Here is a 14,440-nt window from a genome sequence, read left to right on the forward strand (position 1 = left end):
AAATGATTGCAGGCCTTCACAGTAGAAAGGAGGGATAATCAGGAATAATATTTTTGTTATCTGCAGTAAATCTGTGTCCTTATCCCCGACAGACAACAAGTTCTGAGTCTACTACATTAATTCAACAGAATGAATAATGTGATGCACACTTCAAAATGTGACCTTGTTCCTTTAAGCCAGTGTGAGACTGTCTCAGATGTAGGGCCACACTGTGTGGCATTGCACCATTCAGTTCATACAAAGTGAACTTTGAAAATGCAAGGTTCTTAAAATATTTAGTGTTGGCAAAGTATGTACTTGACATTTATCAACTTGTCACCAAAAGCTAACCAGCCTGAGCTGTCAACATAACAGACTGTGCACTTCTTCACTTTGAGACTCTTGTCAGAGTCATGTTATAATTCCAAGTCTGTTGGCACAGTGGCTCAGTGGTAAGCACTGCTGCCTCACAACACCAGTGACCCGGCTCGATTCCAGACTCGAGCGACTGTCTGTGTGGAGTTTGAACGTTTTCCCTGTCAGTGTGGGTTTCCTCCTATAATCCAAAGATGTGCAGATTAGGTGAATTGGCCATGCTAAATTGCCCATAGTGTTTAGGGATCTATAGGTTGGGGGCACGAGTCGGGGATAAATGTAGGGTAATGGATCTGGGTGGGATAATCTTAAGAGAGTTATTGTGGATGTGTTGGGCCAAAAGGACCTGTTTCCACACAGTAGGGATTCTTAAAAAAAGTGTATAAATTGTTCAACTGACTTTGTTCTAAGAGTAGACATGTTGAATAGGGACTTTGAGCCACTTTTGGTAATTATCCAATAGTGCTAATTATATCTGGATTCACACTTGAACTTCTACTATAGATATCATTGTAGGGATTCAAATATGGATTTGTTTTTAATTGTATTATTTTATTACTGGGTTCAAACAAGGTGTAAGTAATCTACTAGGAGAAAATGAGGACTGCAGATGCTGGAAAAGCACAGCCGGTCAGGCAACATCCAAGGAGTTGGAGAATTGACATTTCAGGCATAAGCATGGTGAAGGACTTGTGCTAGAAATGTCAATTCTCTTGCTCCTTGATGCTGCCTGCTTTTGCACCACCACACTCTTCAACTTCAGCTTCAAACAGGGGGTGACAATTTTTCGCTGGGAGGCTGTAAGTAACTTTTGATGCCCCATCCATCATCCAATTTTGTGCACAGATGAATTAGACCCACTGCGTGGTGTGCAGATTACTGTTGTAGTGATCCTCACCTCATATCTCCTATATCATAATAGACGAACAGCTTATGCCTTTGACAATATGGTGCCTTCAAGATGTGTGTTCTCTCCTGTTTCTCTTGCAGGGATGTGTTGTCACAGTGGTGCTGAAATGTCTCCTTGAGACAAGCTAGACTGTTGGGAAACAGCTTTGAGTTTTCTCTTAAAGTAAGACAAAAAATGCATTAGTGGGTGGGACTAGGCTCACCAACCCAGAGAATTTTAGTTTTGTTTTCAGTTAGTTGGTAGTTTTTGCTGGCTGCTGGAGCTTAAAGCTTGAGTTTTCTGCTGTTAGAATGAAGTCTTAGACGAAAAGGCTTCCCTTTTAAAAATTCAAAAAGGGCAGATTGCTTCTTTCTACTGACTGGAGAGAGACAGCACGTGAGACTGATAGTTTTGATGAATTGCCTTTGCCAAGACTGTGTTTATAGGATGTTGCCTATATTGGAACAGTTATCAGTGGTTAAGTAATATATTATCCTAAGTATTTCAGTAGTGACGTTATGCAAATTCATCTCTTTGTATTTTAACTGTGCAAGAATAAAGTATGTTTTGATTAAAACTTAGTGGTGGACCAATCAAATCATATGGAGCACAACACCTCAAACTTGCCTTTTTAAAGAAAAAATGTAAAAGTTAGGAGTCTGGTCTGGTCCTTAATACCTTAGTAGTATTTTACTGACTAATATGCGGACCCTGTTTTTAAGAGCTCTATGCACAGAGCGATTATAGTTGTTTGATGTCTGGAGCTGCTTAAGTTCTGCAATTTGCTGTTAAGAATCTGCTGACAGCTTTAAATACATTTTTCTTTCAGATACAGGGAGTTGATCCGATACCTGCGAGTGGTAAAATGCAGTGACACATTAAAGTTAGTATGTAATGCATTTTTAAAATGGTTAAATAATTTTGAGTTAAAGTACACTGAAAATTCTTATAACAGTGCATGAGTTGTTTTTTTTTCCTTTTGATCAGGTTACGAGCCCTACAAGATAAAATTCCATTCTACTTTTGCAAGTGTGGAGATTTTCATGCTGCCACGCAATCATTTCATTCTAATTCCAACCTTTCTTGCTGCACAGCCTGCCGTTTAACATCTTACCAATACATGATATACTTGAAAATTCTCAAGACTGGATCTGTACCCGTTGGTTGTGAACTTTCGGAGGAAGGAAGATGGGTATTTATGAAAGGTCAGCCTCTAGATTTTAACCCAATAAATCAATTTATTTACGTTTAAACTGATGAGCTCTAAGAAAATTATTTTTAATCCTTAGATCCACCTAGTCCTCCAATCTTTCCACTCTCTCCTCTCCAGTTTCCTCCTATTCCTTCTTAAAGTTGCTAGGTATAGTTTTAGATGCATTTGTCAAACTGAGCAGAAGAGAGAGAATTCATATTGTTTTCAGCCTGGCTGGCCAGAAATCCACAAAGCTGACTCTTCCTAAACCTAAATTAGGAAGGTGCTACAGTAAATCATGTTTTTTTTTTCATAAAAGGATATTTAAAGTAAAGCTAGCTATTGCTAATAATGGAAACTCTGTGCACTGCTGTGATTTGAAGAGATAGCAAGACAGGAAAAGACTACAGCTTCTCCTCCAAACAACATTGCTGTCTCTCCAGATTCAGCTGCTGAATCTCGTCCAATGTTATCTGTTGAAGCAAATCAGAACTTGGGCCCCCAGAGACAGAAATTGTGATTGTCCAGTTTAGGAGTACTTGAGGGCAGAGATCAGCCTGTTGGAGCAGCCAGGCCTAGCGAAATGGTTTGTGACGAATGAGTAAGAGTTGGAGAAGAGGAGAAACACCCAGGAGAACAAAGAAAATGGAGTTCCGAGAATAACAGGGATGCAAAACTTGGAGGAGAGGAACGAAGAGAATCCGTGAAGTCCAGGACAGAGGAATATCAAAGAAATGCTGAACATTATGGAAGGGAGAATCAATTAGGGTATTTGAAAATGTTAGTTCAGAAAGATTGTGGAACAGCAAGGACAAGGAACATGAGAGAAGCTAATGAAGCTCAACACAAGTTGGATAAACAGCGCTTCATTTTCCAGTTGGGCACTTTACAACCTTCAGGATTCAACAACCTCAGAGTGTGAAAACTGTCTTCCATCCTCATCTCTGATTCTTGACTCTGGCTCTGCTCTCAGCCGAGCTAATCATTTTATATCACAATCTCTCATTTACCACCATTAGCTCCTCCTTTTGTGGTTTTGCTCTGAGCACTTCACCATCCATTACATTCATTGCCCCTCCCCTCCTTTTGTCAAGAGCATAATAATAATTTTGCAGCCTGGCTCAGTACCAATGGTTATTGGTTTCAAAATATTAACTCCATTTCTCACTGCACAGTTGCACCCAGAACTATTGAGTTTCCAGTATTTTGTTTTTATATTTGATTTCTGCAGTATTTTATTTTTGTTATCCCATGACTTTTCCCTTACACTCCATCCTACTATTGTTGTTATGGGAGCTGTATAAGACTCCCCACAAGTGACTTCTTTATCATTTTTGATCTCCACCCAAGCCTTACTTACATCCTGATTACCTGAAGTTAGGTCACCACTCTCTATTGTGCTATAACCATTATTAATAATGAGAAATGGAAAGCTGTGCCTGCTATCAGGCCTGGGTTAAAGCAAAAAAATATTGTTGTAATTTGCAGAGAGCCATAATTGGAGCATTTTGTATTATTGTATGTTTTGCGAGTTTGCTTCCATTGATTTTATCCACAAGATCTGTTCTGTTTGAAGGTGCTAATTTGGTAAAAGATTGTTTACTGCTAAAGTGTGCACTCAGGATCCTATTTGTGAATGAAGTACTCTACAGAACTGTAAGTACAATTTTGATTTGTACTTTACTGCATTTTTCCATTTTCCAGTTGTCAACTACCGATTTTTATTTCTCAAGCTTTCAGTATTTCATCATCGTTGCTGTCCTACAACATGACATCTATATTCTGGATCAATGTCCTTTAGAGTTATTTGTCATAGATATTGCTGATGACTATTGCAAACACACGGACGTGTGTGTGTGTGTGTGTGTGACCTCTTTTTTTCCTGTGCCAGAAAAGTTTTTAAAAAGCTTTGCAAATGTATTAAAGTGCAGAGTTTTCTTACAAATTTTGTTATTTTATATGCTGCATTAGCCATACTCTGCACATGGGTTTAAGTTGCTGCCATCTGTTTCCTGTACCTAGACTGGAATCATGTTATGATCTGTCTAATATTCACTTCTTAGGGCAAGGATAGGTCTGGCTCTTCTAATATGCGGATTAACTCTTGCTGCTGTCAATGGTGCAAATGCATTGAGGTGTCCGTATGGTTATTAATAAATGTTTGTGAATTGATCATTTTTAATTCAACTATTGACCTCGTTCCTTGCCAGCAAAGTAGTGAGATTACAATGGAAAATAAGGGGGGGATTGGAATTGCATCATGGGTGTGAGGGAAGAAATCCCAGTGACTTGTAGGTTAGTCAGTTTAACAACAGAGTGAGGTGGAAAATAATAGTATCCTACTCCTGGTGATATTTAAGAAAGGTGTAGATAAGTAAGAAATAATGATGAAACGGTTGGCTTGGATTTTAAAAGGGAAGACCTTACTTGATCAGACTTATTGAATTTTCTGGGGAGGCAAGCCTAGGTAGTGATAATACAGATGTAACTTTCCAGACTTTCAGCTTGCTGAGCCTGCTTTTACTATAGCCCTATAAAAGACTCAGTTGTTCAGAACTTTTGACAGTACCAACTGCAGAAACTTGAACCATCTTCATCTGGTGTAAATAAACATTGTGCAACTGATCAAATAGATGGCAGAACAAAAGTTGTCAAAAATGATTTCCCTTTCATTACACAAGTGGATGACCAAGCTGTCAGCCAAGAATGAAATACTGTAACAAAAGCAGTAAGTCCCCATGAATTAATTTTATTTTATTTTGAGTGTATAGTGGGTGGGTGGTCATGGAAGTATGAAAACTTGACATGGTGGGTATGAACCAACAGTGGAGAGACAATGTCCTAGAGCATCTGAATTGGCATGAATAGGGCATAGACAGTAAATGGAGGAGTGTGAGAATACTATACTTTGCTTTGCTTTGCTTTCAATATCACAACTGAGATAAAGTCACAGAGCACCAAGATGGGCCTTTTCAACCGCCTACATCCAACCTTCCACAGGTGAGGTGTCCAGCTCCTGTTTTCACTTCTTTACTTGAAGAGTTGTGAACTCATTACCACAGGGAGTGGGAATGAAAAGCATATAGATGCGTTCAAGGCGAAGTTAGAGAAACATATAAGGAAGAAGGGAGTAGATGGTCACAATAATGGATTTAAATGATACATGGGAGGAGACCTGAGTGGGTGATTAAAACTGGCTCGAGCTGGTTAGGCCAAATGGCACATTTCTGCATGCTGCATACTCTACATTCAGACGAGCGTCTAAATTGACAAGTGACGGGTTCTGCTTGCGCATAAATCTTTTTTATTGAGCAGAATTGGAGTGTGTAAAAATGTCTTCCTTGTTCAGGTTCACTGCTGGAGCGGACTGATTCAAATTCAATGCAATTCATTGACATTGACAGAAGATGTGCTTCAGGTACCACCTCATATATTTGTGAAAGTAAGTAACTTGCTGGTCTGTAGTGAAGTGGTATACAGAAGAACCTCGGTTATCCGAATATCGATTATCTGGCAAGATCGCAAAGTCCTGATGCTTGGCTAAACTACGTTACCAGGCATTCAATTACCCGGAATTTGATTAACTGAATGAAATACTCCCCGTCCATGTCCTTCGGATAACCAAGGTTCCTCTGTCGTTTAATCTGTATTTCTTCTTTCTTATTATGAGGATGTAAAACCCAGCAATTATTGCCTGTCCTGAGATTGTCATCTAGAAATGGTTTCCTCCATTTAAAAAAAGTTGAAAAGATTTATTTCTTCTCAGACCACAGCTGTCCATGCAACAGCAATCATTGAAGATCTGAAGAATGGAATAGTGGGCATACCTAAAGCCTTTTCATCTGCGGTAGGTGAAAGATCTTTTGTCTGAATACTGTGCAGGATTGTATATAACAAAGGCAGTACATCCTCTTAGTTCCAGGTATTAAATACTGAAAAGCATTAGAATAATTCAGCTGTTTTTGTAAAGCTACCTGTGAGCTGTAAATAAATGCCCTCTCTTATTGGTCTAGACTTGCAACAGTGTGACAATGTTCCCTTCAGTCAGCTGGTTTTTCTCCTTTTTTTTTACGCAAAATACTTTCCATTACATTATTCCTATATAATACATATCAAACCCATATCACTTTTTAATTATCCCTACTTAATGCTAAATGTGTAGCTATACCATATATACTCAAGTAATAGTCAATCTCACATAGGCTGACCCCCGATTTTTGGCCAAATGACCTGGAATTTTTCCATATATCTCATGAAAAAGTTGACCCTAGTTCTTCACAGGTAACTGATCAACATTTAGGAGTTAGTGTGCTGGATGTCACGCCCTGCTCCAGCTTTCCAGTATGCCGGTTGTTCCGCTCTGCTCCTGGTCATCCAGTCCACTGGCCGTTGCATTCCACTCCAGGTTTTCAGAATTACCATAATTCATTGTTTTCTTCATTCGTTTAGAGATCAATTGGGCTTCTGCTAATGTTATGTTATGAATTTTGACAGGCATTATTTCAGGCCCTCAAAAGTAGTATCCATGTAATAGTCAACCCCATAATTTTAACCTTAAAAAGTGGTCAAAAAGTTCAACTATTACTTGAGTATACGGTAATTTAAGGGGTAAATGACATGGGCTGGAGAATATTGGCATTTTTAAAAAAGAAACTCTAAAATTACAGCCTAAACAAAATATGTTGCAATTAAGCAATTGTTCATTCTGCATACTAATTTTGGAACATTGATCATTCTTAGAATAACATCCAGTACAGGACTACTCGATCCCCATAGTTTCAGACTTGTGCTCCTCTCATCTGTACACAGCTCATCTCTTGAATGAGTGCAACTGAGTCTTCATCAATCATAACAAAGCTAAATAGAGAATGCTGGACATTCACATTATTTAACTTGAACATCCGAAAGAGAAGAAAGATTAATTCCCTTTTGTTTGAAAGTTTCATGAGCTGGCATTATAGAATCCCTACAATTTGGCCCATTGAGTTCATGCCACCCCTTTGAGGAGTGTCCCACCCAGACCCACCCCCCCACCCTATCCTTGTAACCCTACATTTCCCATGGCCAATCCACCAAACCTGCATATCTTTGGACTGTGGGAGGAGACTAAAACATCCAGAAGCTCACGCAGACACTTGGAAAATGTGCAAACTCCACACAGACAGTCGCCAGAGGCTGGAATTACACCCGGGTCCCTGGCGCTGTGAAGTAGCAGTGCTAACCACTGAGCCACCACTCTGCCCTATTAGCTTTTTTTACATGCAAAATATTGCTGGAGAAACTCAGATCTGGCAATGAATTTCTGAAGCAAGACCACTGGACTCAAAACATTAACTGTTTTCTCTGCACAGATGGTACCAGTTTAATGACTTTCTCCAGCAAATACTGTTTCTTTTGAAAATTTCCAATGTCTGCAAATTTTTAATGTATTTTAAGTTGTCTCTGAAATATTTGTTTTTCTTTTGAAATGTTAATTGGCCTGGTATTTAAATTTTATATTTCTAATTCCTAAATGTCATGCTTTTTTCTTTCAAAAGTTCTTGGTAAATTAATTGTGTTTTAAAAACAAAGTATAGAAACACTTGGCAGGTAAGACTGCATCTGTGGAGACAATGAGTTGATATTTGGCTTGATGACTGAATATCAGTAACATTGTCTTTGTTTCTCCTGCCAACAGTGCTGTATGACTATTAAGTGTTTCCAGCAATTTCTGTTTTTATTTCTGACTTGGAGCATCTGCAGTATATGGCTGTTGTTTTGGTAATGTGTAGATTTATGCTTGAACCAGTGGTAAATTTGCAGTATGAGTCTGCAGTCAGGGTGCTTTCTGACTCTGGGGTGAAGGATACTGAAGATCCCTGCTTGTACCTCAACTTGCAGAGTATAAATTCAGTATGTCATACCAGCTATCTAAATTGATTGAACCTAAATCCACCTATAATTATTTTAAGTTATAAATTAAATATGAAACTATTATTTATTAAATTATTTTGATATTGCGGATGCTATTCATCACGCTGTCTAAACAATTGAATTCTGCCTGTTGAGAGAGGTGTTCAGGATGTTTGTGTAAGTACAGGTGCAGCAAACTCAATTCTGGGCAGCTGTATGCCATATGTAAAACTTGGAAATGTCAACAGTTTGAAAACAAAACTGCAGCCATCTGCTACTTGCAGCCTCAATGAAATATTTAGTGACCTGTATAACTTTTTAAAGACCTGGTTAGCTGTCAAAAATCACTAAGTAATTCATTTCAAATTTTACCTGATGTGCTTTGTTTTCATTGTATTAAATCCTACATTTAACTTTAATCTTTGCAATCAATTTCAATGGTGTACATGCAACTTCTGTTCCACATAGTGTACTAGCTGTTTTTTTAAAACAGTTTGCCTCTAATACACTGTCGTGTTCTATGCATATGCATTCTATTGTCTGATAGTCTGAATATTTGTTTTGTGTGGTAACTTGATTTGACTGTGAATAACACATCCCACTATGGAACCTTTTAGTCTTTGAGTTAATGGAAATCTATTTGGGGAGATTTTAGGACCTACCCAGTTCAGAAGCCAAAGTGAATGGATCTGAAAATGGCATTGCCAAGCAGCGTGTTGGCTTACTGGTTCAAGCCAATTTGTGGTGCTTTCAGGGTCTGTAAAGGCTGTCCACCCTCATGAGGCAGGCAACTAATTAGACGTGTTGAGGACCTTGTTAAAGGCAAATAATCTAAGTGAGTGGGGAATAGTAGGGCGACATGGAGCAGTTCAGATGCTCCGCAGTAGCCATGCTGTGACTAGCAGAAGTATCAGTGATGCAAGCAGGTTTCCAGTAACTATTGCAATTTAATTATGCTTCCAGCACATTTCCTTCCTCTGCTTTAGATGCCCCAAGAAGCAATGTCAACGCTATTCAATAGCCAAGTTATTGGGCTCTTAGTTTGGCCTGTTTTCCCCTTCTGGACTTTTTTTGTTTATTCATGGGATAAGAGTATTACTGGAGGCCAGCATTTATTGCCCATCCCTATTTTTCCAGAGGGCGTTAAGAGTGAGCCACATTGCTGAGCGTCTGGAGTCACATGTAGATCAGACCAGGTTAGGATGGTCGTTTCCTTCACATTCCTTGACATTAGTGAACCAGATGGGTTTTTCCAACAAAGTCATAGTCATCATTGTCATGTTCATCGTTAGATTCTTAATTCCATGGCAGGATTCGAACCTAGGTACCCAGAACATTACCCGGGTCTCTGGATTAAGAGTCCAGTGCTAATACCATCAGGCCATCGACACCTAAATTGTTAAATTTTCACTTTGGATGAGAAACCGAAGCTGGAACTATTTCCAAGTTCTTGCATCTTCTCCCCAGGGAGACTTTTAGGAGGAAATAGTTCTCTTAAGGGTATTCCCTTAATTTGCACGGAAACCTGTACATTTACTCCAGGCTGAATGTTTCAGTTACAGTGCTACTTTATGATTTTTAAAACTGCTATTCTAAATATGTCAGTTGTCTTTTGTGTGATTCTAGATATTCTGAGTTCTCCACTACCTGCCTCTGTTCATGCACTGACATAGACTTGAATATTGGTTAGTTACTTGATCAGGTGAACCATACATCATTCTCCAGTGTTATCCTCAAACACCATCTACACCTACACTTCTTGCACTTGATCAATGAAGAACTCTTGCAAGAACGGCAGTCAATTTATCTCTCTCCTAAAGCCTAGGACTAAAATAAATTGTAGGTATTATAGTCCTATATCACTTCCAACTGTTTGTTCTGAAAGTGCTAACTTTTTAGTTATTTAAGCATATCTTCTGTTTTACAGACATTCAAAAGGTTTAACTGCAGTTAAACGTTGTATTGATTTCCATGGCTTATTAGATGAATGAATATCCTTTCTTACAGTTTCACAGAGAATCTGCATTGATTCTTGTAACGGTGGCTGCTGCCCAGATGCTTCATCAAAATCTCTCTGTGATCAACATTGTTCTGCCATTAGTTGTAGCTTATGGGGTAAGAACAGTAAAATTACTGTAATTAGTTTATTTCCCTTTTGTAATTTGTCGTTATTATAACTCTTCTCGGTTTTGAAGGCGATGGTGATTCTGTAGCTGGTGTTTTCTTCATTCCTTCACCATCTTTTTAGTTTCCAATTTCTATGTTTTTAAAAAAACTAATTTTGGTTATTTAGAATTCCATTTTACAATTACACTAATTTTAACTTTGTTTTACCCAGTTACTTTATTCTGTTATTTGATCTTCTATCCCTTTTTTTAATCCTAATAATTTTCTTTCTTCCTCTATTCCTTCTAGTCTTCTGAAGACCTCTACTCATTGCCACATTTTCTGACCTTTAGTTCCTAATCATAAACTGAGAGCTGGCATTCAGTTGAGGGAGATGGCAACTATGTTTCCTCAATGTTTTTAAGTGAAAATACCCAGATGGAGTTTTCAAAGTGGCCTCAACTTGATCAGTCCTCAAAACTGTTTATTTTTTCATAGAGCATATGTACTTGGTGTAGCATTATAGAGTTAGCCTGATTCCATCTTCTCCTGATCTTGAGTGAAACCAGCAAAAATTTTTTTTTTAAAAGAAATTGAAACTCAGGGTTGTTAGCCATAAGATTTTGCATTTTGAACAAAAAGACGAGTTAAACCAAGCAAATGATACTAAATTCATGAGTGTTTATTCTTAAAACCCAAAAGTCGCAACAGGACCCCCCCCCCCCCCGCCATTTTATTGTTTTTCCACCCAAGAGTTCCTTTATACTTGGCAGGATATTGATGGATCCTTAATGTTTGGAACCAAACCAAGATGTGCCACAGGTCTCAAGAATTCACTTTGATTCTTCCTCATGCACCTGCTATTCTTTTGAGATCATAGAATCCCTACTGTGTGGAAACGGGCCAGACCCATTCTCATACCCTATTACTCTACATTTTACCCCTGACTAATACACCTAATCTACACATCCCTGGACATTATGGGACAATTTAGCACGGCCAATTCACCTAACCTGTACATCTTTGGATTGTGGGAGGAAACTGGAGCACCTGGAGGAAGCCCATGCAGACACACGAAGTATGTACAAATGTCACACAGACAGTTGCTCGAGGCCGGAATCGAACCTGGGTCCCTGACACTGTGAAGGTGCTAACCACTGAGCCAACCCAGATGGATAGATGTGAGCTTTCTTGCAGTCATTTCAACAGCACTGAGCTAGATGACCCTCCAACTCTCCTTAATTGTGCACATCCCACCTCCAAAAAGTTTTAGTTGCCATTTTTCTTCTGATCTACTTTTTTCCTGGTGGGTTTCTCTCTGTCTCCCAAACTGTTTCAAGTCTTTAAAGTAACTGTCTTTTTCAGAGAGAAAATATATGAACAAAACCCAATCCCAAAACAATTTCACTGCAATATATTCCCATGGCAATGTGACATGTATGGGATATTGCTAGATAGATATCATTATCTCCCAATTCAAAAGTTCCTTTTTGTACTGGGAAACCACATGAATAATTTAAGCCTGTGATGAAGACAACTGTTACATCTCTTCTCTAACAAAAAGGCTTTAGCCCACGTATCATTTGCAGTTTTCCCACTTTGAATTCTGAATACTTCAATAACGTGAACCATCCTTACAGTCACAATTTTTATTTGTAGTTTGTTTACAGGTTTCTCACCACCTATTTGTTATTTTACGTTTAATGCATCAAGGTGGCAGTATGCTGCCGCCTTAAAGCTTTGATTTAGAGGTGCTAATGTTGGACTGGGTGGACAAAGTTTAAAAACCTCAATACCAGCTTATAGTCCAACAGGTTTATTTGGAAGTAAAAGCTTTCGGAGTGCTGCTCCTTCGTCGGGTCGTTAGTGGGGCAGGATCGTAGGACACAAAATTTATAGTATGAGATCAACATGTCATACAATTGATGCGATGTGTTGAACTAACCTACATTGCTGTTTGTTCTTTAATCATTTAGAATGGGGATGTAGGTTTTGATTGATTAATCAGTAAATCCCAGAACTACTTTCAAGTCACAGTCCCCGGATAATTTAGGGTTTTATAAAAGAAAAAGTGACATCTCAGCTCAGATAATGCATTGAAGATGTGAAGTTAGAGTCTGTCTGTATTCCAACATTGAGTCAAACTGCTTCTATTTCCAAAGTAGGAATTTAAAAAAAGTCACATAGACTAACTGCCTACAGATTGTGCAGTTTTGAGCAAAATAGAATGTATCTGCAAATGCAAATTCATCCAATAGACACGTGTGTGTTCGTGCGTGTGCGCACGTGAGTGTGACAGAGTGTATGTGAGAGGGTGTGCACATGTGTGCATCTGAGAGAGAGAATGTGCGAGTGTGTGTGTGTTGTGTAGTTTGGTCACCTGTAGTGTGACATCAACCCAAGATCCCAGTTGAGGCCATCCTTATAGCTACCGAACTTGGCCTTCCTGCTCCACTAGCTACCCAATGAAGGAGCAACTCTCCAAAAGCTTGTACTTCCAAATAGACCTGTTGGACTATAACCTTCTTAAACTGCAGCAGTCCTAGAGCCATAGAGACACCCACAGAAAGGGCATTCAAAGTGTTTGACCCAGTGGTAATGAAGAAACCGTGATATAGTTCCATGCAAGTATGATAAATGACGTAAAGGGGAAGCTGTAGGTGGTGGTTTTCCTGTGTACAGAGGAACCTCGATTATCTGACTGACTTGAGCAGGGAGTATTTTGTTTGGATGATCGAGTGCCGGATAACACAGTTTAGCCAAGCATTAGGACCTAGTGATCTTGTCTGGATAATCCGAACTTCAGATAATCGAATGCCAGATAATTGAGGTTCCTCTGTATCTGCTTCCTTTTGTCTTCCTCTGGTAGAGGTTGCAAGTTTGGAAGGTGCTGACCCGAGGAGAATTTGCATCTTGCAAATGGTGCCCTCTTCTGCAGCTGTGCAGTGATAGTGAAGGTGGATGAGGTGTCAATCAAAGAAGCAGTTTTGTATTGGATGTTAAGCTTTTTTGAGTATTATTGGGGTTGCACTTACCCTGGCAAATGTGGAATGTTCCATCACACTCCTGGTTCGTCCATTGTAGAGGGGGTGGGCAAGCTTTCAAGATGAGAGGTCAGTTACTCACCACAGAATTCCTAATCTCTGACCTGCTCACATTGCTATACTATCTATATAACTACTCCAGTTAAAGTTCAATTGGAATTGGGGATTTGGGAACATTACATTTTAATGGCAATTTTGCCCATCATGTCCACACTGACCCTCAGAAGAGCATCCCACCCTGACTCCCCCTCTACCCAAAAAGCCCGCACTTTGTTGGACTGTGGAAGTAAACCGGAGCACCTGGGGAAAACCTATGGCGGGGGGTGGGGGGGATGGAAGGTGGAAGGAATATGCCAACTTGACAGTTGTCCAAGGCTAGAATCGAACCCAGGCCCCTGGTGCTGAGAGGCAGCCGTGTTAACCACTGAGTCTCTGTGCCGTACTCATCCTTTTGATTGTCTTTCTGGAGCATTGTCATTGATACCAGGCTGACCACCCATCCTGTTTTTTTTTTACAGCATTGTCTGTGAGATATAGGAGCAGAGGGAGGCCATTTGGTCTATTTGAGTCTGCCCAGCTATTCAGTAAGATCATGGCTGGTCTGATCGTCCTCAGCTTCACTTTCCTCCTGTCATTTCCCCATAACCTGTGACTTCTGTACAGATTAAAAGTTCTATCTGTCTCAGCCTTGAAGATACCCAGCCTCTGCAACAATGAATTCCAGAGATTTACTACCCTCAGAGAATAAATTCTTCCTCAGGTCTGTCTTAAATGTGCGACCTCTTATTCTGAGATTTGCTCTCAGCTCCTAGACTCTTTCACAGGGGAAAGAATCTTTCCCCATCTACTCTCCCAATCCCCTCACAGTCTTGTAAGTTTCAATAAGATCCCCCCTCATTAGAAGAATGAGTACAGACTGAACCTACTAAACCTCTCCTCATGAGACAATCTCACCACACCTGG

General features: G+C 39.5%; 1 protein-coding gene across 4 annotated transcripts in view; it reads left to right on the plus strand.

Annotated features, from left to right (window-relative positions):
• zgc:112980 (uncharacterized protein LOC503706 homolog) overlaps positions 1-14,440 on the plus strand; it is a 70,226-nt gene that overhangs the window by 43,405 nt on the left and 12,381 nt on the right. For all 4 annotated transcript variants that reach the window (XM_060840855.1, XM_060840854.1, XM_060840857.1 and 1 more), the window contains 6 exons: positions 2,073-2,126; positions 2,231-2,448; positions 4,012-4,091; positions 5,785-5,877; positions 6,202-6,282; positions 10,335-10,442. In XM_060840855.1, coding sequence (XP_060696838.1) covers positions 2,073-2,126; positions 2,231-2,448; positions 4,012-4,091; positions 5,785-5,877; positions 6,202-6,282; positions 10,335-10,442 — 634 coding nt within the window. The remainder of the gene's footprint in view (positions 1-2,072; positions 2,127-2,230; positions 2,449-4,011; positions 4,092-5,784; positions 5,878-6,201; positions 6,283-10,334; positions 10,443-14,440) is intronic.

Source organism: Hemiscyllium ocellatum, chromosome 20 (assembly GCF_020745735.1).
Source record: "Hemiscyllium ocellatum isolate sHemOce1 chromosome 20, sHemOce1.pat.X.cur, whole genome shotgun sequence".
Taxonomy (NCBI): domain Eukaryota; kingdom Metazoa; phylum Chordata; class Chondrichthyes; order Orectolobiformes; family Hemiscylliidae; genus Hemiscyllium; species Hemiscyllium ocellatum.